Below are 26,560 nucleotides of genomic sequence, written 5' to 3' on the forward strand. Positions count from 1 at the left end.
TGACTCTCTGCAACCCTGGAAACTGTAGCCCGCCCGGCTCCTCTGTCCATGGGATTCTCCAGCAGGAACACTGGAGGGGGTTGCCACGCCCTTCTCCAGGGGATCTTCCCGACCCAGGGATCAAACTTGCGTCTCTTGCATCTCCTGCGTTGGTGGGTGGATTCTTTACCACTGTGTCACCGGGGAAGCCCGGTTACTCAGGAGGGATCTTATTAGCTTGGAGTTGTTGTCCATACATTCTTCCCTCAGCTGATTAAAAACTGGATTTCTCATCTCCCTAAATCTGGTGTCACCAGAGATGCCGTGTGGTCAGGCCGCCCCAGAGGGCTGTTCTCTTGCTCCCTCTTTAATGCTGTGGGGCCAGTGCCCGTGTCACGCACACCTGACTCACTGGCCGCCCCTCCCCACCCCCAGCCCCCACTGGTACTTGGTCTCATCAAAGGGGTGCTGATGGTGTGCCCGTCTGCACGCTTCCTGGTAACTGATGAGCCAGCCTGCGGTCAGTTCCTCCTATAACGGGCAGCGTTCCCTTCTCTCCTGGGAATGGAGACTGCACCATGCCCGACTGCAGTCTGTTGCCCATGGTGGGCACCTGCTGGGAGCCAGCGTGAGGAAACCCACCCATGGCAAATGTCATGAGGAAGGAAGCCCGACATAACGCAAAGGCATGATCTGGCTTCAGGGGTTCCTGTGGGTTTTCCTGAACATCTACCCCCAAAACCAGAGTCGACCTGATTCTATTGTACTGTGCTTTCCACTCTGCTGACTTTCTCTGGAAAAAAGTTAACTCAGGGCTTCAGTCTCCTGCATAGGAAAGGAATGTTTCAGTTCAAACCCCTCTGATGACTCTCTAACTTGCCTGACAGGTTCCCCCCGGACTTTTTACAACTTGTGAATTGTTTACAGCCCCCCAACCGCCAGAGGCACAAAGCTTAAAGCATCTTAAAGATACAGAGCCTTTTCTAAAGAGCTAAAAATCATATTGGTGATGGGTTTTCACTGTTGACTCAGTGACTGCTGCCAGGCCTCCATATTCTTTATCTTTTAGGCACCTGAAGGATATTAATCAATGTAATTGGGATATAGAAATAGGAATGTAGTAGTTTTGATGTTAGCAACACTAGACTTTTGAGTTAATGAACTTTCTCTTTGTTATAAATCACTGTACTTCTTTCATTGCTACAAATTGTTGTGTCTCTGCTATGTAAGAATGTAACTTATTTAGTGCTTTCTGAGAGTAGCACCAGACTTTGGGGAGAAGAACACAAATAAGTCTTCTGGTTGACAAACCCTTATCAGAAAAGGGCCATAAAATTGGCCTTCTGGCCAGAAGATGATGTAAGTCACCTAAGACTTATGTATACAACTAGGTATGCAGAGAGAAAGCCTGGTCTCAATAAGTCAGGGCTGCTGACGCTGCATAATTTTATATTATCCATTGATCTCTATGCACAAAAAAAGGCATAAAAGGCTGTTCTGGACAATAGAGGATGGGCCAGTCACTGGACTGGTTTCCCCCGTGTCCTCTTTACTCTATTTTCTGGCTGAATTCTAATCTGGAGCAGGGAGGCTCGCCGTGTCTACTTACTTGCCCCGGCTTTTAAGTCCTGTGAGAGAGGGAGCCCAAGGCAGGGCACCCTCCGCTATTCAAACGAGTGCAAACTTCTTGTCCTGAAGTTTTATTGGCTTTCCCGGTAAACCAAGTTATTCAGCCTCTTTTCTCCACTAAAATTTCCTACTACACTATTCTTTCCTAATCTCTCTTTTATATTTCTAAATAAATAAGTTTTTCCTCGCCACACCGTCCCCACTTCGAATTACCCTGCGTCCACCGGGGCTGGACCCCGGCAGGCACCACTCCAGGATCCCACTCCAGACGTGTGAGATCCATCAAAGCGCTGACGCGGCTGTCACTGACCCCGCCTCGCTCTTCAGCGGGGGAGGGGGCGCCTCCTCCTTCAGTCTTGGAGAGGTGGGGGATGGGGGCCGGGCGGAGGTCTTACAGGGTGCAGGGCGCAGCCGACACCCCCCTGCACGCTGCCGGCGCCTGCACGCTGGCTGCTGTGTGAGAGACAGTCTAGCCTCGGCCAACACTACGTTCTCTTCTTGCACTGCCCTTGGCAGCAACAAGGATGGCCCTAGAGACTGTCACCCTGAGTGAAGTAAATCAGAAAAGGGGAAATATCCTATGACGTCCTTTATATGCGGACTCTAAAGAGAAATGATACAGATGAGCTTGCTTACAAAGCAGAAAGAGGCTCATGGATTTAGAAAATGAACTTATGGTTTCCGGGGGGGAGGGGTACTTAGGGAGTTCAGGGTGGTCATGTTCACAGAGCTGTATTTAAAGTGGATAACGGTGGTCCTGAGTCTGAGTGAACTCCGGGAGTTGGTGATGGACAGGGAGGCCTGGCCTGCTGCGATTCACGGGGTCGCAAAGAGTCGGACAGGACTGAGCGACTGAACTGAACTGAACCAACGGGGACCCACTGTCCGGCACAGGGAACTCTGCTCAGGGTCAGCGGCAGCCTGGGCGGGAGGGGACACACGGATGTGCTCGGCTGAGGCCCTGTGCTGTCCGCTCAAACTCTCACGCTGTTAACGGGCGATACCCAGATTACAAAACGAAACATTAAAAACAACAACAAAACCCACAGAACTGTACTCGCTTCTTGCTGAGCACAGGTTAGACTCATTTCCAGACTGCCTGAGGGGCCACGCGACGCGCTCTCGGCCTGTGAAGTGCGCCTGAGGGTTTCCAGTCGCCGGAGCGAGACGCGTGTGCGTCTCGTCTGCCCGGCGCTTCGGCCCTGGGTGCGGGACCCCCTGCTCTCCTGGGAGCCTGGGGCAGCCAGACGGAGGGGGCCTGGGGGCGCCGTGCCGACTCTCGCCCCTCCTGGGCTGAGTCAGGGGGGCCTCCCGCGGCCTCTCCCGTCCCGCCGCCCGCAGGCTTCTTCCCCAGACGCAGCCTCGCGCACTCCGGCCCAGGGGCGCTGTCAGCTGCGCCTGTGACACCGCGCCCGCCGCGCCCCGCCCGCCCGCCCGAGCGACCGCCCGCCCGCCCGCCCGAGCGACCGCCCGCCCGCCCGCCCGAGCGACCGCCCGCCCGCCCGCCCGAGCGACCGCCCGCCCGCCCGCCCGAGCGACCGCCCGCCCGCCCGCCCGAGCGACCGCCCGCCCGCCCGCCCGAGCGACCGCCCGCCCGCCCGCCCGAGCGACCGCCCGCCCGCCCGCCCGAGCGACCGCCCGCCCGCCCGCCCGAGCGACCGCCCGCCCGCCCGAGCGACCGCCGCGCCCCGCCCCGCCGCGCCCCGCCCCGCCCCCGCCCCGCCTCGCCGCGCCCCGCCCCGCCCCGCCCCGCCGCGCCTCGCCGCGCCCCGCCGCGCCCCGCCCCGCCCCCGCCCCGCCGCGCCGCGCCCCGGGGTGAAGATGAAATACGTGTATCCCTACACTGCTGACTTCCCAGGTGGCGCTGCTGCTGCTGTTGCTGCTGCTGCTGCTGCTGCGTCGCTTCAGTCATGTCTGTGCGACCCCGTAGACGGCAGCCCACCAGGCCCCGCCGCCCCCGGGATTCTGCAGGCAAGAACACTGGAGTGGGTTGCCATTTGGGAGCCGCGAGAGACGCAGTTTCGATCCCTGGGTCAGGAAGATCCCCTGGAGAAGGAAATGGCAACCCGCTCCAGTATTTCTGCCTTGAAAAATGCCATGGACAGAGGAGAGGAGCCTGGTGGGCTACGAAGTCAGACATGGGCTGACCGATCACATACACTGACACACACACGTGAATATAGATACGTGTTTCCCAGCCCAGCCTAGCACTTTGCGATGGCCTAGAGCAGTGGGAGGCTCAAGAGGGAGGGGCTGTGTGTTTAATTGCGGCTGACTTGCATTGTCGCACAGCAGAAGCCAACACAACCCTGTAAAGCGATTTTTCTCCAATTAAAAAATAAGTTTAGAGAATAGATATATCTATCTATCTAGTAGATGTGAATCAGGTACATAGTAAGTACAGGTATATACCAACACACATCAGATCTATAGGGATGTATAGTGTGTATTTCTTATTATGAATCGCAGCAGCATACCATGATAGCAGGAAACTTTAGTCACGTATGTGTCTCAAGAACCCACAACAGTTTCTGGAACATATTATCTGTTGAATAACAACGCAGCAGAGCAGCTGGTCGGGTGTTAATATAGACGCGTGTTAGTCGCTCAGGCGTGTCCGACTCTCACAGGCTGCAGCCCGCCAGGCGCCTCTGTCCATGGGATTCTCCAGGCGAGAACACTGGAGTGGGGTGCCACCTCCTTCTCCAGGAGATCTGCCTGCCGCTCCTGTATTGCAGGCGGATTCTTTACCATCTGGGCCACCAGGGAAACGCAAGGATACAGACCATTGAGTTGGCTAATTAACGGCTGTTTCCAAGGTTCAGACTTAGAATTTCTGAAGGACGCACGTACTTACATTTCTCCACGATTTCTCTACTGCGCTGGTAACAAGGCATAATGATAGAGGAATTCGTAATACTTTTCTAACAACTTAAAAAACATTTTATTTGGACTTTGTGAATTTGTCCCAAAGGCTTTATGCTCAGAATTTCCTCTAAATATTAAAAACCCTTTTCAGTTTCATGCTTTAAAATGGCATCACCGTTAAAGTGTTGCTTCTCCACGATTTAATACAGGCCGACAAGTTGGAGCTCCATAAGCCCAACCTATAAAGCACAGGTGTGCCGTGAGCAAGACCCTCGCTGGCAGCCACTGTCTGCAGCGTTTTACCAAGTATTACTTTTGGGATTGAAAAGTGAGGGCGGTGAAAGCAAAGTTAAGGCCTGAAATAAAGATTGGTTGGAAATCAGAGCTTCTCGTGGACCAAGGGGCCCTGGCCTGAGTGAGCCCCCGCTGCGGTCCTGTTCACGCTGTCCTCATTGGAAAAGGGATCCGATGACAGTCGGCCTCAGCTGGAGGGACCGGCTGTCTTACTGAAGCCGGTCTCAGGCTCTTTTTGGAGGAGGAGTGCTGAGCAGTAGTGATGCTGCAAAACCTCTCAGTTCTCTTTAGTTTAGACTTTTGGGCAGAGAGAGAGAAGGGTTGGTGGTGGGGGTAGGGAATACCATTTCTCTGCAAGAGCCTGTCCTTAAGTTGAAATGGAATCTTAATGTCTGTCTTGGAAACATCATGCCTTCGTAAATAGGGTTCTATCCAGTTCAAACTTGGCATTGTAGAGATTGGCAGCTATATCCCTGCTGGGGCTTTTAGGTTTTGAGGGCTCAGGATTTGCTACCTGGCCAGAGGGAGAAGTTCCAGCTTGGAGGCCTGGACATGTAATGTTGCTCTTGACCAACTGTGGTACTAAGCTCCCTGTCCAGGAGGTAGGGAAGCAAATCATACAGGCTGGGAGAAAAAAGAGGGGCGGGGCACAGGTATTGTGACCCTGTCTGGATCCGCCAAGGAGGAAATCAGCAAGAACGGAGCGAAGGAAGGAATAGCGGAGAACCTGATAACTGCACGTATTTCTTCAAAACCTCGTTCATCTTGGGTAAACCTGGCAAGCAAAACCAATCCTGCTCCTCAGCTGTTTTTAAAGACGGCAGCATTGCTTCATCACTCCAACCCGAGCCCCTGGGCCAGCTTGTGGCCTCGCGTGGAGACCTTATTCATCAGTCTCACTGACCGCAGCTCTTGCATTCACTTTGTCGATTTAGAGGAGGAAGCAGGCGGAGAAAGGAGAGCCTTGCGTTCTGGGTAGAGAACGGCTTTAACGACCTGCGTTAGTCCTTAGCTCTGTCTTGGCCCCCTGGTCCTGATGGAACTCCGGGATCCCCCAGGCCTGGAGAGGAGGGCTGGCTGTGTCAAGGGCATCACTACGCCCATTCAGGAGGCCTTACAGCGAGCTGCACCCTACGAGGACCCAGGCATGACAAGGAGGTGACGCCAGACTTGAGCACAGTCTCTCCCATTTGGCCCCCTTTTCTGGAGTCGGGCAAGTGTGACCTCTTAGGACCCACCCTGGAAGAAGAGTCTGCTTGATGAAAGGCTGTGCTAAACCAGGATTTATATGTGAGCACTGCTGTCTATACTATGAAGTGGCATACGCAGTCCTGTGAACTAATCCCTGCCTGATGTGTTACGGACTTATGGGAAAACAGATTTGAGGCAGAAATCTCAAAACTTACCCCATCTTGTGATACAAGAAAACTCTCAGAATTTTAAACATCACAAGTTCCTAGTTTTAAAAAAAAATTACAGTAAACATAGACTGCTATTTGGATAAGACATGAAGCTTGCTCGGTGGAGGTGTCGATAGCAGACAGTTGTGGCTTTTGAACCATGGAGGAGAGCTGGGAGGAACACTAGTTTTCCGAGCTAAATGGGAAACCAGACATTGGTATCTGTGGCTTATCGCTCTATTTCTCGTTCCCCTGAACTGGCTTAAAACAGAAGCCCAGCTCTCCTGGCTTTGTGGCTCGCCCTTTCTCGTAGACACGCGTCTGCAGGATCCCGGCTGAGCTCGGGGGACACGCTTGCTCTCCTGCCGCAGGAGGCTAGCTAGCCTGTGTGCTCCGTCGTGCCCCACTCATGACTCCATGGACTGCAGCCCACCAGGCTCCTCCGTCCATGGGGATTTTGCAGGCTAGAACACTGGAGTGGGTTTCCATGCCCTCTCCAGGGGATCTTCCCAACGTCTCTTGAGTCTCTTGCATTGGCTGGCGGATTGAGCCACCTGGGAAACCGCAGTTATCCTTAACCCATTGCAAATGAGTGCTTTTTGGTTTTCAGTTCCCCAGAAAGCAGGCGGTTATTGGAAACTTGATCAAGCTCTTAAGTGTTGTCTCTGTGTTTGTTAATGTGATTACTTTATACCCTCTGGCTATTGCAAAATACATTTTCTCTCCCTTCAAAACTCCACAGTACTTAAGGTTTTTCCTTTTCCTTTGCTGCTTATAATCAGGACACTAACTCGTGCTTTACTGAAGAGAAATAGCAGGCAATCACATGGGTAAACAGAGAGACGGCTGTTGTGGATTGTTCTTCCGCTGGCCATTATGTTCGCTGGATGGTGCTTTTCACGTGTAGCTGGTGTTACTCAATAGCATGACACTTAGCACCTGGTGAAAAACTGCACGTGAGCAAACAGAATTTTGGTTTGAGTGACTTGACTCCTTATCTCTTCTAATTGGCGTGTGACAGACGCGTGTGACAGACACATGTTGCAACCGAGTATGTCTATCAGCTTTCTTTTCCTCCCCACGATGCTTGGAGTAGAATTTCCTTCATGGAAGAGTTTGCATTTATTTTTTCAGTTCTCGTTTCTTCTATTCAACCTATTTTGATATGGGCAACGATTCTAACAGTTCAGCTTGCCTTGCCCCCTCGAGTTCCCGGTCCCCTGCCTGAGCTGTGAGTTTTATTTGGCTCCCTGTGTTTATGTTCTCTGAAGAAACACAGAGATCTGGCTGTTAAACTCTCAAGGAATGGCAAATGGGCAGGACCGGGAAGTCTGATAGCTCCTGCTTCTGAAAGCCGTTTAGTACAAAAGCCTCTTTACTCTGAATGCAAAATGGAGTGAGCCCTCGAGAGCAGGAGGAATTTAGTCCAACAACATAGCCCTCTTAGGTCTACACGGGTCTGTAGGATTGACAGCCCCTCCGCGGCCAAATGGGCTCTCACTCAGCAAGTGAGTCTCAATGCTCCTGTTGAATATTTAACACAGTGGTCCCTTGGTATCTGTGGGCGAATGGTTCCTAGGACTCCCTGTGGGTGCCAAACTCTGAAAACCCGAGTCCTTCGCACTGTGGCATCAGAGGCCCCCTGCACCCGCTGGTTCTGCATCCATGGAAGTGCAGGGCTGACACTAAAACAGGCCTGTGTCTGTGGCCAGTCGTGTCCGAGTCTTTGGGACCCAAGGACTGGAGCCCACCAGGCCCGTGTCCATGGGTATGTGCCGGGCATAGCTCTAGGTGCTTGAGGTACACCTCTTCTGGGGATACAGAAACCCTCCCTGCGAAAGCTGCTCCAGCAGGAGCTGGGGGCTTTTTCACACCGAATCACACCCAACATCACACGTCTGAAGGAAGGGGTGGGGCTTCTTTCTGGCCCAAAGTCTGAAAGTAACTGCCACTTCCTCGTGGCAGGCCACGGCTGCTTTATTCTTGACTCTGTGATGCGTAAATGCTTGCTTCTCCGCCTCTAGTGGTGGCTAAGCCCATGCCTCCCGAGCCGGGCTGCCTGGGCTCAAGGCCCGATCGCACCAGCAGGCCCGTGACGCGGTCGGGCCATTCACTGCCAGTCTCGGGCCCATCTTTAACGGGGAGGGAGTCTCGTGTACAGCACTGCTTGATGCAGGAAGTGATTTTACATCAAGCAGCTGTGTTCTGCCCGTTAAAGGTGCTTAACAGCGATGCTTTGTGTTTACCGTTACCGTGTCCCCCAGGGGGACGCCAGTCACGGCTCACAGTCACTTCTGCACCTACTGCCAGGCGCAGGTATGCACGCGCGGGTCGGCCCCAGCTCCTTTCCGCCCGCGGCAGACGGCGGGCTCTTCACTGGGTGTGAAGGTGCAGGCAAGACGTGGCTTCTGCTCCCAGCGCCTGTATCAGGCCTAGCATGTGTCTGCTGCATGAGCGGGAGGACTGGTCTGAAACCCGCCCCTTGACTGGCTAGGGCACACCACCATAAAATCCCCAAATGCAGGGTCTTAGCTGCTGAGTTTACAGAGGAGACTTTGCTGGACACACGGATTCCAGTGGGCCAGTCTCAGCACCCAGGACAGAGGAGAAGAGGGGCCAGCAGGAGCTTCGTGGACACACAGCGTCGCAGGTGGGGCCGTGAGGTTTCGGGGAGCAGACACGGAGAGCAGCAAGCTCTGTGGGACACAGAAGGGGAAGCAGTGTGAGCGGAGCTCAGGCAAGCCCTGCCTTGCTGAGCTGGTAGGCCACACGCAGCAGTCCCTGAAAGGAGACGTGCGGAGGGCCTCCTCCCCGGGCGCCCAGAACCGGGAGCTGAGCTGAGGGGACGGCGCTGCCGGCGCTTGGCGATCACAGCTGGCCGCGACCTGGGGTCTGCTTTCCCCATTGAATCAGACACTGAACTAAGCAAGGGGCAGTTTTATTCTTACTTCCAACATTCAGATAGCACTATAGAATCAAACGATTCTATCAAGTGACATTTTACTGTAATCTCCTAAGGAAGGGATATCCCTGCCCGACCCTCCCCGACAAACTTTCAGCCCCCAGAGCAGGCGTCCTGTCGGAAGGCAGCTGTTGCTCCATCTTGCCCTGAGGAAGGAGTTTCAAGCACCACCGTTATGTTCTGGAATTTTCTTTCTCCTACAGCCGATAGTCTTCAGGTCTGAAAGACAAAACCAGGGTTTATTTCCTTAACGATGCGTTATTTCACTTTCCCCTGCCCGATGCAGGAAGATTATTCTTCCAATTTAAAATGAAAGTAACTGTTCACCAAGAGATATCTCCAAATATTATGTCTGAATTTTTGGTGAAAAACATTAAGGCCAAATTACTGCAAAGTAGAATAGTTATGTGGCCATTTCCAAGTTCTTTTGAGAGTATAAATAAAAGCTCCTACGTGCCTATACATGAATGTATGTACAAATAAGCCTGAATTCAATTTCCCCAAAGCCCTTTTAATAGAAAGGATTATATAAAAAGATATGGATTTAACTAATAACAGTATATTCTGAATGAGCAAATAATTTCCCTATTTATATTATATCCTACACTAAATTTAATTTTAATATAATAGCATACAAAACAATTGTATAAACACCAGTCCTTTGGTACTTTAATTACACATACATTTATTACATATATGTATGTATATGTATATATATGGTCTTTTACTATATACATACATAAGGTCTTTCCTTCATTTATGTATTTATAGGATTAATCTTACCTGACAGTTCCTTCTAGTAGTAAATTAAAACAAAGAACATTTTCAGAGAGATGTTAAATTTCAAAAATGGAGAAAATGAGGGAAAGGAACTTACAAAATGTAAGAACTGTTTGTGTCTCATTATTTTTTATAGTGTAGTGTAGTGTAGTGTAGTGTATTTGTGGGTATTGGACGCTTGCAGAATTTTCAGAATGAATTTAGTAGTAAGTAAACTAAATAGATATTTCTGAAACAGCTGTAAAAATATTCGATAGTTTGAGTTCCTTTAAAAAGTGAACTCTGTTTGCCCTGAAACAACTTATCTCACCCTTTCTACATTTATAGCGTATTAAAAAAAAAAAAAAAGAAGACCAGAGAGCCCGGACAGGAAGAGCAGATTCTGGTACCTAAGTGAACGAACGCCATTACACTTTAAAACTATCCAAACATGCTTCACCGTCATCGTTCTGTAACAAGAAGAGAAACTGCAGCATTTTGTGGCTGTTTTTGAAATTTCTTTTCAAATGTAAAAACCGAATCCAAAGTCTGGGAAATGACAACTTGATAAACAATAGCTGGAAGAGGCTCCAAAATGTGCCCTTCTAGTCTTGCAAGCGTGACTCAATACAGTCCAAGCTCCCAGTCAAGAGACACCAGTGTCTTTTAAGAAACAATTTCTTCTCGCATCCAGCTGGTTCACATAATCAAAAAAGGGAAGGAAGCCTAAGACACTAACAAGGCGTCCTGACAAGGAGTTTCTACAGCTCCACCCAAAATTAAGCGTGCTCAGCCACCATCTGGTTGTTTCCACACCAAAAGCCAATTCATTCGCAACAAGATGACGAAAGTACCTTTCAGTGGAGTACTAAGCATGTGCGAAGGCTGTGACCTGTCGGGTAAGGTGAACGTGCTTGACTGTGACCTGAAGGAAAGGGGCTAACGAAGCTCGATTCTGTGACCCTGCGGAGACAGGGCGGAGGATGGAGACGAGGCCCGTCAGGTGAGACTTAAGAGAGGGAAGGAGGGGGTGGAGGGACCGCAGAGGAAGGGGCTGCTGCAGAAGGCCCTCCAGGGGTCACTGTCAGTCTTCAGCTGGAGGAACTCGGGAAACGGCAGTGCTACCTGTTTTTTCAGGAGGGGAATACGGGCAGAACAGAGTTTGAAGGGAAGGAGCCTGGTCTTGCGCATGCTGTCTGGACACGGCAGGCAGCCAGTAAGCAGGATTTGGAGTTTAGGAGGAACGGGAGAGGGAAAGACATCTGAGTCTCTAACAGTCTAGGCCACAGCGCCTGAAGGCCTGACCTCCCGCGTCTCTAACCCAGACTGCAGTTCTACAGCCACAGCAGCTGGCCGCGCCCGAGCCTCTAACAGACTGCTATCCCACTCCCCAGCGGAAGCCTTTTCACCAGCTCTCCACGGTCAGATTCAAAGGTCTCAGAAGTCCACACACAACGAGCATCTGTAACGGCCCCAGGCAACTGCTCCGAGTCATTCTTTCACACCCCGTCTGTCCTGGCCCCACGACCCTCCCTGCTGCTGCCCAGACAAGAACTTTCACTCCACTGGACTTGGGCGCTTGGTATTTTCTGCCTTTGAAATATCTCTGCCATTTCCCTGCCTGGTAGACTTGACTAACCCTGCAAAACCCACCCACAAAATCACATGTTCTGGGAAACGCTACACAACTCTTCCTTTCTGAGAAAGGGCTCTCTTCCCTGAGACTGCCAGGGAACTCCATGCTTGCTTCTATTAGTTTCTCAAACTGCGCTTGCCCTACGTAAACGAGGCAACGCTGCTCTGAACGCAAACAATATTTGGTGTCTCTGTAGATGACAGTGCCGGCGCTTAGAGGCCATGAAGTGCACTGACTCCCCCACAAGCACGGCCTGGTGTTGCCCTCCTAGCCACACAGTGAGAAAGACTGTCGCCAACCCCACACAGCTGACAAGGCGGTCCCTCAGAGGACCCCATTCTATTCGTGTGTGCCCATCACGGAAGGCACGGTCCCGATATAATCCATCTTACAAGTCCAGCAATTAGGACAGCATCCTGTGTGCTGTGAAGGCGTTAAGATACTCGTCACTGTAGTGACCGCCTTGAAAACGTCCCTGCGCTCATGAGTCGCCCTTTCCTCTTTCAGAATCTTTGGCAGGTGGTTAATTTGCTTCAGAGGTGGGGGTGGTGTGGAGAACAGCATCACGGCCAAGGGACTAGATAGTCTAGATGTTAGCAGAGCTAGAAAAGTCAACTTATGTGGGAGGCAATTAAAAATGCTACATGGCTTCAGGGGGTACCCCCGTGGGAAGAAGGATGTGTTTGCGTTAAATGTGGCTCTGTCTTTCTCTCCACCCACACAAAGGAAAGCAGGGACACATACAACACGCTCGGCCTGCTCACTCCCTTCCACCAAAAGCAGGCCGCCCAGTACAAGGATGGGAGGGGAGGGCCATGTGCCTGAGCGCACCTCCAACTTCAGCGGGCATGCGAATCGCTTGGGTTCTTGTGAAAACGCAGATTTTGATCCAGTTAAGTCTGTAAAAGGTCGTGGCTCTGCATTCCTAACAAGCTCCCCTGTGAGGCAGTTCTGGTCCATGGACCTCAGACCTCCCACAGAGCTATTCCTAAGACAGACGATGTGACTAAAGGTGCGGAAGAAGCACTTTCGGTAGAAATTTCTAAAGCTAAGCTGTGCCCAACAGAAAACAACACAATTCCTTATGAGCAAGAGGTGATCCCAGTGGATATACAGCATCCTTCTGGCTCTTTACCCACCAGAGGACTCTATTAATAGGCAGTTTTATGCTTTTCTGACACAACAGTGGCTAACTATAAATTATGGTAACATCTACAGAGACTAGATACTAAAATTCCTTTGATATCTATCATCAAAGAAAGATTGACTGTAGCTTTAACTGAGTGAATGTCACTGTATTAAGGTTCTTTAAATTCTTAAAACTGTATCAGTTTGAAAGCTAATGTATGTACAGCAGCATGACGCTAATCAGAACTGAATCCTCAGGTGCTGCTCACATACTTACCCTATTTTACGTTTAGGTCTGCATGCTCTCCTCACTAGATTAAGTAGTTTTTAAAAGCGAGAAGTCTGGCAACTGGTATACTCCTTTTCAGCCTACAGATACTTAAATGCTGTCTGAAGCCTTAATGAACTGTAATGAAATGGCTTGGCCTTGTGCCAAATGGATGGCAGGTGATTTAGCCTGTATTAGCCATAGTTCTCCGTTTCACTGCAAACACAAAGCACGGAGTTTTGAACTAGCAACTGGTATTACACACTGGTAACACGTTTGGAAATAAGGCTTCCCAGGTGGCTCAGTGCTGCAGAATCCGCCTGCCAATGCAGGAGACGTGGGCTCGATCTCTGGTCCAGAAAGATCCCCTGGAGAGGAAACGGCAACTCACTGCAGTACTCTTGCCTGAAGAAGCCCATGGACAGAGAAGCCTGCAGGATTTCAGTCCATGGAGTGGCAAAGAGTCAGACAGGACTTAGGGACTGAACAACAATTTGTAAATGATAACAGCTTTCATTTTACAACAGTTGAGAACCTCAGGAAAACTTTGGGAGACATTTCAAATGCTGTTATAAAAAGCTGCTGCTGCTGCTGCTAAGTCACTTCAGTCGTGTCTGACTCTGTGCGACCCCATAGACGGCAGCCCACCAGGCTCCCCCAATCCCTGGGATTCTCCAGGCAAGAACACTTGAGTGGGTTGCCATTTCCTTCATGAGCTCCTTATTGCCAAATTCAGACTTAAATTGAAGAAAGTAGGGAAAACCGCTAGACCATTCAGGTATGACCTAAGTCAAATCCCTTATGATTATATAGTGGAAGTGAGAAACAGATTTAAGGGCCTAGATCTGACAGATAGAGTGCCTGATGAACTATGGAATGAGGTTTGTGACGTTGTACAGGAGACAGGGATCAAGACCATCCCCATGGAAAAGAAATGCAAAAAAGCAAAATGGCTGTCTGGGGAGGCCTTACAAATAGCTGTGAAAAGAAGAGAGGTGAAAAGCAAAGGAGAAAAGGAAAGATATAAGCCTCTGAATGCAGAGTTCCAAAGAATAGCAAGAAGAGATAAGAAAGCCTTCTTCAGCGATCAATGCAAAGAAATAGAGGAAAAGAACAGAATGGGAAAGACTAGAGATCTCTTCAAGAAAATTAGAGATACCAAGGAAACATCTCATGCAAAGATGGGCTCGATAAAGGACAGAAATGGTCTGGACCTAACAGAAGCAGAAGATATTAAGAAGTGGCAAGAATACACGGAAGAACTATACAAAAAAGATCTTCACGACGCGGATAATCACGATGGTGTGATCACTCATCTAGAGCCAGACATCTTGGAAAGTGAAGTCAAGTCGGCCTTAGAAAGCATCACTATGAACAAAGCTAGTGGAGGTGATGGAATTCCAGTTGAGCTATTTCAAATCCTGAAAGATGATGCTGTGAAAGTGCTGCACTCAATATGCCAGCAACTTTGGAAAACTCAGCAGTGGCCACAGGACTGGAAAAGGTCAGTTTTCATTCCAATCCCAAAGAAAGGCAATGCCAAAGAATGCTCAAACTACTGCACAATGGCACTCATCTCACACACTAGGAAAGTAATGCTCAACATTCTCCAAGCCAGGCTTCAACAATATGTGAAACGAGAACTCCCTGATTTTCCAGCTGGTTTTAGAAAAGGCAGAGGACCCAGAGATCAAATTGCCAACATCCGCTGGATCATGGAAAAAGCAAGAGAGTTCCAGAAAAATATCTATTTCTGCTTTCTTGACTATGCCAAAGCCTTTGACTGTGTGGATCACAATAAACTGTGGAAAATTCTGAAAGAGATGGGAATACCAGACCACCTGACCTGCCTCTTGAGAAATCTGTGTGCAGGTCAGGAAGCAATAGTTAGAACTGGACATGGAACAACAGACTGGTTCCAAATAGGAAAAGGAGTACGTCAAGGCTGTATATTGTCACCCTGCTTATTTAACTTCTATGCAGAGTACATCTTGAGAAACACTGGACTGGAAGAAGCACAAGCTGGAATCAAGATTGCCAGGAGAAATATCAATAAGCTCAGATATGCAGATTGCATCACCCGTATGGCAGAAAGTGAAGAGAAGCTAAAAAGCCTCTTGATGAAAGTGAAAGAGGAAAGTGAAAAAGTTGGCTTAAAGCTCAACATTCAGAAAACAAAGATCATGGCATCTGGTCCCATCACTTCATGGGAAACAGATGGGGAAACAGTGGAAACAGTGTCAGACTTTATTTTGGGGGGCTCCAAAATCACTGCAGATGGTGACTGCAGCCATGAAATTAAAAGACGCTTACTCCTTGGAAGAAAAGTTATGACCAACCTAGACAGCATATTCAAAAGCAGAGACATTACTTTGCCGACTAAGGTCCGTATAGTCAAGGCTATGGTGTTTCTTGTGGTCATGTATGGATGTGAGAGTTGGACTGTGAAGAAGGCTGAGCACCGAAGAATTGATGCTTTTAAACTGTGGTGTTGGAGAAGACTCTTGAGAGTCCTTTGGACTGCAAGGAGATCCACCCAGTCCATTCTGAAGGAGATCAGCCCTGGGATTTCTTTGGAAGGAATGATGCTAAAGCTGAAACTCCAGTACTTTGGCCACCTCATGGGAAGAGTTGACTCACTGGAAAAGACTCTGATGCTGGGAGGGACTGGGGGCAGGAGGAGAAGCGGACGACCGAGGATGAGATGGCTGGATGGCATCACGGACTTGATGGACGTGATGGACGTGAGTCTGAGTGAACTCCGGGAGTTGGTGATGGACAGGGAGGCCTGGCGTGCTGCAATTCATGGGGTCGCAGAGAGTTAGACACGACTGAGCGACTGAACTGAACTGAACTGAATGCCTGAAAGTGAAAAGTGAAAGTGAAGTCGCTCAGTCATGTCTGACCCTCAGCGACCCCATGGACTGCAGCCTTCAAGGCTCCTCCGCTCATGGGATTTTCCAGGCAAGAGTACTGGAGTGTGGTGCCATTGCCTTCTCTGGTTATAAAAAGCTAATACCTATTAATTCTTAATAGAAAGTTATTGACAGAAATAAAACTTAACTTAGCAGGCTCTTTCCTTTATACATGTAATACAAAGTATCCAAAACTGGGGACACCAGAGTTGCACCGAAGCAGACTGTTGAGAGAAAATTTAGTTTACTAGAGGCATTAAGCAATATTTAAATAAACAACAAAGACCAACATATGAATTCATCACACAATGAATTAAAAGTCAATTCCTCTTTAAGGGAGGTAAGAGTCCACTCATTCAGTCTCCTTCAACCAAGATGCCTGAGCATCAGGTCCACGGTGGGCGCTGGAAACGGCAGAGAGCGAGACGCAGTCCGTCTTTAGAGAGAGTTTAACAGAGGGAGACACACACTGAGCTCCGAAGAGAAGGCGGAAAGTCTGGTGTTCTCATGTACGCACTTAGGGTTTACTTGGGAGATTGATGAATCTTCAAAGAATTTGCCTACGCAAGACTTTCTTTAATTCATTTTCTAAAGTGTGCTAAACATTCATAGGTATTCAATGCTTTACAGCAACAACTCACTTAGAACTTAATACCTGTCACCAGCAGAAAACTGACTTTAAAAGCAATGCAGCTTTGCACAATAATATTATTTTTTTCGAATGAAGACACAAAGGCCTGTGGGAGCTGTAGAAAGTATCCTATGGTGCTTGTGACTGCTTGGGCATCTGAACTCATACCACAGCTCACATGGTTCCCCATTTGCTCTAGCAAATCCCTTACCACACGTATCCTTATGGGAAACACCAGCTGCCGCGTGTCAAATTACACAAGCACGACACCGTCGCTCGTTACAGTGGAGCAGACGCCTCTCACAGACGCGGACACTCACATCCAGAACACAGGACGCGAAGAGACCAACACATCTGCACCACCTGAAACTGGGGACGCTGCTATGGAGGAATCTTCTGAGTTCAGGAGAAATCTTTTTGGAAATTTTAGCTTTCATTGTAAAATGGCAGAAAAAAATGCATTTGGTTTTTTAATACATTGAAAAAGCTATAAAACACATGGTTTATATTGTAGTTCAAATAGAGATACAATAGTATTCATCCCATTATGATGGATTTATTTTCCAAAGGAAAAATAGCATTCAAATTTCTGTTGTAAATTCATGAAACTGAGTATAACTTAAGTGTAATAAATTTCAAAAATATTTTACTCTCCTTTAGGCTTTATATCTCTTCACTTCTAAATAATAAGTAAAATGCCTACTCCAAGAAAAGTTAAAAGACTAGGATAAAATCTGGACAGTGGAAAATCTTAAGAGATATAAATGGTCAAGTTGACAGAGTTTTAAGTCACTTTCACTGGAAGAACGGAGTTATTTAGAATAAACCATCCCAGGAAGTCTGGGATCCCAGTTCACACTCCTTGAACTGCAGATGCCAGCTGTCCAGGCAACAGGCAGAGCAGCGGTGCGCCAGACTCATACACCGACACTGCACCACCAGCCTGAGCAGAAGATGGTCAATGGGAATGCTTCTGCAACTAGACTCACTTTTAGGCACAATGGAACACTGCTCAGCTGTAAAAAGGATGAAACCCTGCCATCTGCAGCAACACGGGCGGACCTAGAGATTATTACACGAAGCAAAGACAAATGTCACGTGGCGTCACTTGCGTCTGGAATCTAAAAATGATACACATGAACTTGTCTGCAAATGGAAAGAGACACGGAAAGCAAACTTAAGGTAACCAAAGGGGAAAGGGGGTGCGAATTAGGAGGCCAGGGTTGACACACACACTGCGCTGCGTGTGCTCACCCAGGTGTGCCCGACGCCGCAACCCGCGGACTGCAGCCCGCCAGGCTCCTTGTCCAGTGGATTCTCCAGGCAAGAACCCTGGAGTGGGCGCCATGCCCTCCTCCAGGGGATCTTCCCGACCCAGGTCTCCTGCATTGCAAGCAGAGGCTTTAACCTCTGAGCTATGAACTATGCTCCAATACAAAAAAAGATTGTTTGAGTTCTTTAAAAATCAATTTTTTTTCCAATCAAAATGAATAGGAACTATTGTTGCACTCAACTGTCACTTTTAGGACACAGCTCTCTTGGCTAGGGAATATAAATGATTTGGTTTTGGTTTCTTACACAGAGACTGCTTTTTATTTTAGCAACCAGTCCTAATGTGTTCCTATCCAAAAGAACAGCATAGTTTAGAAGGCTTGATTTGAGCAAAATTCAGGACTGGAAATGTTGAGGTCTATGGTTTGAGCCAATGCTGAGCTGGTTGAAATGATGGAAAAGCTGGAACGTGAACTTGCTCCCTGAGCCCAGCCAATAGCTTCTGACTGTGGAGAGGAGCAAAGTTAAGTTAAATCTTGCAGGAAAACGCCACATGACTGAACTAGCACATAGTTATGGAAAATCTTGAAGATGCCCAGATACCAGCTCCTCATGGGTTCTGAAAAGGTAAAACTCCTCTCCACTGTCTTAAGTAAGTCTCTGATCTGAAGCACATGTTCATAAAGCCATAGGTGGAATTATTATTTTTTAATGGGCAGATTTGGGGGATGAACAGCTTTCACACGGAGGGCGAGCAGAAAGCTCACATCCCTGCTTCCTCCAGGACTGCCTACTGCCTGGACGGGATGCTTACTAGGCCCCTCTGCCGCGCTTTCACTCCTGGCTCTGTCTTCCTTTCTACAGAGCTGGATGGACGAACCGTTAAACTGCCTTAGTCTAACCCTGCTTCCAGCAAAGACGACTGCAGGGCCCGTCACCCTGGCAGCCTCCCCCGGCCCAGGCTCGCTTCTGAGGGCGCTCTGTGGGCAGTGTCAGACCAGGGGCTGGGTTCTCATCCCACAGTCTGTCTTTAAGCATTCACAGAGGCTGAGACTTTCCACAGTTAGCTTCTCTGCAAAGGTGGGGGCTATGCTTAAAATAAAGCATTACGGATTTAACGGGTGAGGAGTAAAAAAACACATTTCTTTTTTGGTTTTGTTTCATCATTCTGTGGATACTGTGAAGCAATTCAAGTTGAAATTTTCCTTACAGCTAGTTTCTTCCAAAGAAAAGCTCTCCTACAGAATTTTAAAAAACTGAAAATTAAAAAAGTTTCAAATGAAACAAGTTTTATTTTTACCCTACATAATGAAAAATTTCCATTACAGTGACAGCATTATAATTTCCATGATTGTTGTGGTTTTGTAACATGTTGGCAAAACCTCAATGATCCTGGAAATAATTATTGACAATTAAAATAAGCTGACCGTTTGAAAGCTACAGTCTCAGGCAACTGAACTGTGAGAGGAGACAGTGCTATTTTTTCCTGAGAAATAAGTTCTAAGTGCACGCCCTACAATCACCATGTTCATACGGCGAATGCGTAAGGAGACGCAAAATGTATCTCTATAGCGAGCTCTGACATAACATTCTCTAACACAGTTTCTGTACCCATGAGATGTAAGATACTAATACACCCAGGAAGTTTCTATGTCCATGAGGTGTAAAGATACTAATACACCCAGGAAGTTTCTATACCCGTGAGATGTAAGATACTAATACACCCAGGAAGTTCCTATGTCCATGAGATGTAAGATACTAATACACCCAGGAAGTTTCTATACCCATGAGATGTAAGATACTAATACACCCAGGAAGTTTCTATGTCCATGAGATGTAACATACTAATACACCCAGGAAGTCTCTATACCCGTGAGATGTAAAGACACTAATACCCCAGGGTATACACTGACCTAACTGGGGTGCATGGACGACGCTTCTCTGGGAAAATGGCTTTGGTCATGCGACACATTTAGAGTTTCCTCATAAATATCAGTTTCTTTCCATCTTGTATACCATTGTTTTAAAAATAAACAACCAGCATAAGAAAATCTAGAGTATGCTGAAGTTAGCCCTGAGGGAATGTAACTTTTTAAGTGATTTAAAATGATTAGCTATTCAATTAATACAATTTTGTTAGTCACCTACCGGGTGACTTGGTTTCAAGGTCATCCAAAGCTTAGTCTGACAACTGTTATTGCTGCTCAGAAGATTTCCATCTCTAACAGAAAAGCTGAAGAGCTCACACTGAACCAAAAGCTCATGATAGTTGCAATTACAAAGTGTGCATTCTTATACTATAAATGTGTTAGGTTTTATTGCTAGGGAAACAGAAACCAGAGCTAGCTATTGTCATGTCTATTTATTTATGGTGCAATCTAGGGACATTCGTTCCAGTGAAGTCTCTGCAGGTTACCTGTCATATCTATCTTGAATAATTTCCAATTACTATACTCTAAAGGAAGATTATATTCTTGCCTTAGCTATTTGGGGTGGAACAAAAGCATATTTTAAGTTGGTTCCTTCTCTAAAAGGAGAAAAAATTTTCTTCTCATGAAAGCCAATCCCTTAGTAATGGGGAATCCCATTTTGAAGGATTGCATGGTGTGTCAAATATTTTAATCGTGATCCTAACATATATCCTATTTTATACTTGAACTTTATTAAGTAGTAAACAACTAAAACAGTCCATTAAAGCAGTCACTAGCCACAAGAGGGGCCTCCCTGCTGGCTCGGTGGTCAAGAACCCGCCTGCAATGCAGGACACGGGCGTGGGGAAGGTCCCCTGGAGAAGGAGGTGGCAACCCCCTCCAGTGTTCTCGCCCGGGAAATCCCATGGACAGAGGAGCCTGGTGGGCTACACTCCACGGGGTCGCAAAAGAGACACGACTTAGCAACCGAACAACAAGAAGCCACATGAGGCCACTAAAACTTAAGTTACATAAACTCAAAAATTCAATTCTGAGACACACTAGCCACAGTGTAAGCACTCCAGTCACAGAAGCCAGCAGCTACTGCACTAGCTCAGCCACGCATCAACGTGGAAAGTCCATCAGATGGCCCTGACCTAAGAGCACCTGTTTCGTAGGCAATACATTTTTGGTTGATACAAAAATGTATATATATATATTTTTCCTGGTCATAAGCATTCCGTGACTTAAAGAAAAAAATCAGACTTGGTGTCAGCTCTAATGCTGAGGAGAATAACTGCTGGACAGGCTAACAGCTGGATGCTGTAGCTGCAGGGAGTGCACACTTTAGAGCTAACAGACAGCGTGTGGCAGTGGCGGGGAGGCCACGCCCGACCAAAGCTCACAGGGACGCCTGGATGGGAAGAAGGGGCAGGAAAGTCCATCCCAGAACAACAACTGAAACATGGGTCAGGCGGCTCCCAGTTTCACCAAAAGTCTCCTTAAAATAATTCTAGAAAAGCCCTTTCTACTTCCCTTAAGGTAAAGAAGGCACTCAGTCACCTTCTAGCTTGTTCTAAATGAGCCAGGACATTAGCGATGAAAACAGCAGTCGGATCAGTGCCCTTTGACTGCGTGCCGTTCGCTGTGGGTGGTTGTCACGGCGCCACGCTGGTGTGGCTCCCTGAGGGCACACTGTGGAGCGCGCACGACATGCGTGGCCACAGGCGTGACGCGTGTGTGGTCACGCGGCTGAAGAGTGCCTTCGGTGTCTCAGTCTCTAAAAAGACCTTCCCATCTTGGCAAGAATTATGACAGGGTTTCTGTGAGAAGACCAGGTGCAAGCTATTTAGATCTACAGAATAAAACTGGTATCGTATCTTACAGCCACTGAAGATCATGGCTTGTGGGGAAAAAATCTTGTAATTGGGAAAACATGCAGTGACACCTTATTTCGCACAAAGTCATGATTCCCCAAGTTTGTAAAACATTCAAACACACACACGCAGCGCAGAAACTAACACGGAGAACCAGGAGGCGAGCACACCAGAACGCTGAGTGTGGTGGTGTGACTTGCTTATGTTTATACTGTATTTTTATTTTCTGCAATGAACATTTAGTAAGGCCCCCAAATTAAAACATTTTTTTCAACTGAGTGCCTGAGTCTGCTTTTTCCAGAGTTATTACGTTTGAAGCAAATGTTGTCTATGTTACATGTAGTCTATTTTATTGTGAATTTTTAGTAAAGAAAAGGTTTCAGACTGGTAAATTTAAGCTAATAAATGATTTCTAGAAGTTAAGGATTAAACTGTGGCAAATTCCACATCTCCTTTAAAGAACTTTTACAAATGTTAACATCTTCCTAGAAAAATGTTCTATGTTTATGTGGGCTGAGTTTTAAGGATAAATAATATAACTTCTACGTAGTTTAGGAAAAGGCAGATTGGATATGTCTTTAGTAAATGACCATGCAAATCTCTAAGAACAACTTAAAATGATTTTTCCTAAAATATAAATTTCATGAAAGTATCAATAGCTTCATATCTTCTCAAGATTATTTCTAACCTCATTTATAAAACCTGATAAAAAAGACACTCTATTTCTTCATTTATTCATTCAGTAAGTGTTTGCTGAGTGCCTACTTGATGAGTCAGTCACCGTGATCGATGCTAACCAGACAACATACAGGTCCCCATGGAGTCTAGTGAGGGATGACAGCAAACACAATCAGGTGCGTGTTTAATGCATGAGATTAAATATAGTAAAATAACTCATTCTTTTATAACAAGACCCAATGCAGGTGAAAGAAGGTGCATTTAAGAGGTTTCACCGTCTGTATCCCCTGTGGCGTCTATCAGCCATACAGTACGTGGTATAAACTCAGCAGCAGTCTGTAACTGCTTCAATGGTGATCCGTCCCACGCGTGTCCTACTGCTCACTGCAGTCTCTTGCACAACAGAGAGTGCTAATAATATTTGTTGAAAACCACAATGAAAGTTTGCTTTTGTGGAAAGAACACAGGATTGGAATTAGTTCCACATTCAGGCTGTACTACAATTAGCCAGGCCTCCGACTCAGTCTTACACAGGAATGGCACATCTCTCTGACTGGCGCGAGAATTACATACGATGCACGCAGGCCATCTAGCAGCGTGCGGGGCGATTTGAAAGTATTAATATAACTGATCACTAATAATACTATTTTGCTCATTATTTGCATACTTAATAAATAAAGGTGAACCTTGAAATAAGTCAGCAAAGTCAAAAACATTTAAAACAGAATAAAGACTTGTGTGTGCCAAGAGTGAAATTATACACACACACAATGATTAGATCAAGGATTAGATTCCTGGGCACACTATTAATTCTGGGAAAACAAATTTTCACAAACCTACCTGGCCAAAGGGCCAATCGAGAGACACAGGTCTTCAGAGTGCACCGGGTTAAGTATCCTGGGGGAAACGTGTGGCTCTCTCTAGACCTGTGCAAATCCTGTGAGCCTTTCTGAGCCCTGCCATGGGAGGGACCGTTCGGGCTGCTGTGGCTGCAGTGATGAGCAGATGCGGCCCTTGCTCTCAAGGAGGTAAGCGCAGTGACAGAGCTGCCCGGCAGGTGCCGCGGCCAAAGACGGCGGGGCACAGTCTGCTCCTGCAGTTCAGGTGAGGCCCCTCCGAGGAGACAGATGTCTGAGCTAATGCCTAAAGAATGGGTGAGAGTCACCCCGCGGAGGAGGTGAGGGGCACGCTGGTTTAGGCAGAGGTGACAGCAGGAAGTCCTGGAAGAGCTAACCGGCACACAAGGGGCGCCAGTTCTGCACAGGCTGCTACTGAGGGCCCAGCACTGTGAAGGGAGGAGAACGTGAGCTGAGGAGGTGACGAAGAGCCAGGCAAAGCTGCCTAGAGACGGCGAGACGGGAGTTGTGTGTGAGACCTGAGCAGGCTTCCGGCCACAGGCGGGAGACACTGCACGGGGGAGGAGAGCATTGTTTCTTCTCTTAGTCCTCTACTTGGGCAGGCTGGAAAGCATCCAGAACGGATGACTCTCATTGGATCGCACTCTTGGCTTAGTGAAGCAACCCCGGAAATGGAGAATTACTCGGTTTTAGGAAAAGACAATTCAGTTTCATTTCAAGAGACTATAATCAATCCAAGTTATGCTGTCCCAAACAAAATATCTGATAATTTATAGGCCCCTATGAACATCCTTGCACTTACCTAGCAAAGTCTTAAGACTTTGAGACTTTTGGTTCTACCATCTACAGCTAGAGTTTATTTGTAGGGGAAAGCTGCAAAAAGTATCCAAGGGAGTGAAAAAAGTTCGTACTTCCCACCTTCAAGGACCTTACCATTTGGATAAGGAAATCGGAAACACTAAACTCAGGTTAAAAAGACAATAAAAACAAAGATGGGAAGGAAAAGAAAGACTCACGGAGACCAAACTCTCGGAAAAGCCTCTATTTCTTCTTGCGTGTACTCATCTAGACGTCTGGGCACTTTTCGTGGTTGAGGAAGCTCTTCTGTTAAATTCTTAAGAATATCTTCTGGTATATCCTAGATAAAATGAAAATTTAGGCTTAATTTTCTTAAAATCTACTCTTCGTCATTAATTAGTAATTCTTGTGTAAGTGTGTTAGCCACTTAGTTGCGTCTGACTCTGCAATCCCACAGACTGTAGCCTGTCAGGCGCCTCTGTCCATGGAATTCTCCAGGCAAGAACACTGGAGCGGGTAGCCATTCTCTTCTCAAGGGGATCTTCCTGACCCAGGGGTCAAATCTAAGTCCCCTGTATTGCAGGCAGATGCTTTACCCTCTGAGCCACCAGGGAAGCCCTTAGTAATTCTTAGTGAGTATTAAGAAATAATAAACAGAAGACTGTTTACAATAACACATTTTATATTTTAATCTTGACAAACATTTCTAATGATAAGTCAGACATCTTCAGTTTTGACAAGTATCTCGCCACTAAATTCTACTTTTTCTGAATATTGTTTAATTCTTTCCTCCTCCTTCCAACAGCAAAGCAGCACTGCCTTGGGTCACCCCCATAACGTCTCATCTGATGACTGTTTGCACAAGGCCTATTGCTTCCAGTGCCACAACCTTTTTCAATTTATGCTTCATGTTTTTGCCAAAAAAACCTTTCAAAAATGAAAATCTGCTGGATCCTCGAGTCATTTAGCCAGCAAGCATTTACTGAACTCCTTCTGTGAACCAGAAATTGTGCTAGGGGCTCATATAGAAAGAAAAATCAAAAGATTATGGCTTCTAAAGGCTTCCGATTTTTAAGAAGTTACTCCTTGGCTAAGAATCTCTCCGGATGCAGCTCTAACTCCTGAGCCACACTAGTGTGCTCACTCCCCCCTCCAACTTCCCTTCTCCACAAGTGCCCGCGGCTCTGAGCAAGCCCCCTCCAGCCACTCATGCACTGGTCTATGCTGAAACCCTGTGCCTCTACTCATGGTGCCTTCCAGAGTGTTCAGAAAAACAAAAGGAAAGAAAGGTAATCGTGAAAAAGTGTGAACCCGAGTAAACGGAGAGCAGACCACAGAGTAAAGCATGTATTTGAGAGGCATCTTGAGAGAACTGCACCAAACAGGGGATGCTAAGACGAAGAGCGGGGATAACCAAAAGAACTGGCCTTTGTATTGTGCTCCTGGAACAGAAGTAAGGCAAAGGAATCACACTGTGGATCTGAATGATAGGTTAATTCAGGAGAGGCTATCGAAGGAACAGCAAGATACCAATACAGAAGTGTCCTATGGGCATTTCCACAGGGACTGCAGATATAATTACCTCTTTTCAGTTTTAGTGTGCTTCTAACCGTTCTCAAAAAACAGGATAATTATATATTTGTCTGCAGAGAGCGATAGCATAATTGGGAGTCAAATGTCTAGGCAAGCACACGGCATCAAACACGCTACTCAAGTTCGTCTTAAGAATCAAAATACAATTAAAAAATAGTTTCAAAGGATCACAGACCTCTTACACTGTAAGCTGATTCTAAAACCCAATATGCCAAAAATTTAAAGATTTTTTTTTTTTTAAACTTAAAATGACTTTAAAGTTATGGTTTGGGTAGGCTGGGTCACTCTCAACATACATAAAGCCACAATAAACATTACTCACAATTGTTTCTTCACTGAAAAGCATTTGAAAACCATTTAACTCTCCTTGCCCAGCATATTCAAATACACAAGTGTAAGCGCACAGAACCAGAATGAGCAAAGGGTGCCCAGACACATCAGATGTTAATTACTCCTGCATCTTTACTAAGGAAGTCTACCTGCCAGTTTGGTATTCATGAAAATGTATGAATATTTCACACTTCTTTGGAAAACTACTAAAAAAATTCTTAGATCACATTTGCAAAGACAATTTTAACACTGCCAACTGCTCATTCAGCATAGAGAATTTAGAACCTAGTGGGGTTCTGCGAAGTGCTTGCTGAACTGAACAGAATTTTGACTGAAATGAGCTTACCAAATTTCACCACTATTAAGGAATCCACTGAAAGAATGGACCAAAACCAGCGTGCAGTTAGGGATGGAGATGCTGAGTGAAGCAGAAGCAGAAAGGTGGGGAAGCGCTCCTTTAACACACGCAGGGAAGGGCGCCCTCACGGGCCAACTGAGGGTGTTATCAGAGTTTCCCTCTCTGTGATGATGCCTTCTGCAGAGCCGGTGGTTAGCTGAAGAGGGAAATGAGGAAAAGAATAAAAGCAGAAAACAGAAGCACGGGCCAGGGGCGGGGGGCGGGCTGGGGGAAGGCGATCATTCACAGGTTTCCCTCTTCATGCTTTCCTGTTTCCTGGCCGCGCCTCACAGCCAGCAGGATCTCAGTTCCCCAACCAGGGATCCATCCCGGGCTCTGGGCTCTGGGCTCTGGAGGCAGAGTCCTAACCTCCGGGCTG

General features: G+C 47.3%; 1 protein-coding gene across 14 annotated transcripts in view; it reads right to left on the reverse strand.

Annotated features, from left to right (window-relative positions):
• Positions 1–9,092: 9,092 nt before the first annotated feature.
• The window catches only part of MRPL13 (mitochondrial ribosomal protein L13), a 41,892-nt gene continuing 24,424 nt past the window's right edge, over positions 9,093–26,560 (reverse strand). For 5 of the 14 annotated variants that reach the window (XM_069600774.2, XM_069600779.1, XM_069600776.1 and 2 more), the window contains 3 exons: positions 24,080–24,201; positions 10,302–10,361; positions 9,093–9,351 (listed from right to left, as the gene is read on the reverse strand). In XM_069600774.2, coding sequence (XP_069456875.1) covers positions 9,330–9,351; positions 10,302–10,361; positions 24,080–24,201 — 204 coding nt within the window. In that variant the 3' untranslated portion in view covers positions 9,093–9,329. Of the gene's footprint in view, positions 9,352–10,301; positions 10,362–15,563; positions 16,063–24,079; positions 24,202–26,560 lie in introns of all 14 variants that reach the window. The other 9 variants (XR_011259107.1, XR_011259106.2, XR_011446636.1 and 6 more) reach the window with 4 other exon arrangements.

The sequence above is a fragment of the Ovis canadensis genome, chromosome 9, assembly GCF_042477335.2.
Source record: "Ovis canadensis isolate MfBH-ARS-UI-01 breed Bighorn chromosome 9, ARS-UI_OviCan_v2, whole genome shotgun sequence".
NCBI lineage: Eukaryota > Metazoa > Chordata > Mammalia > Artiodactyla > Bovidae > Ovis > Ovis canadensis.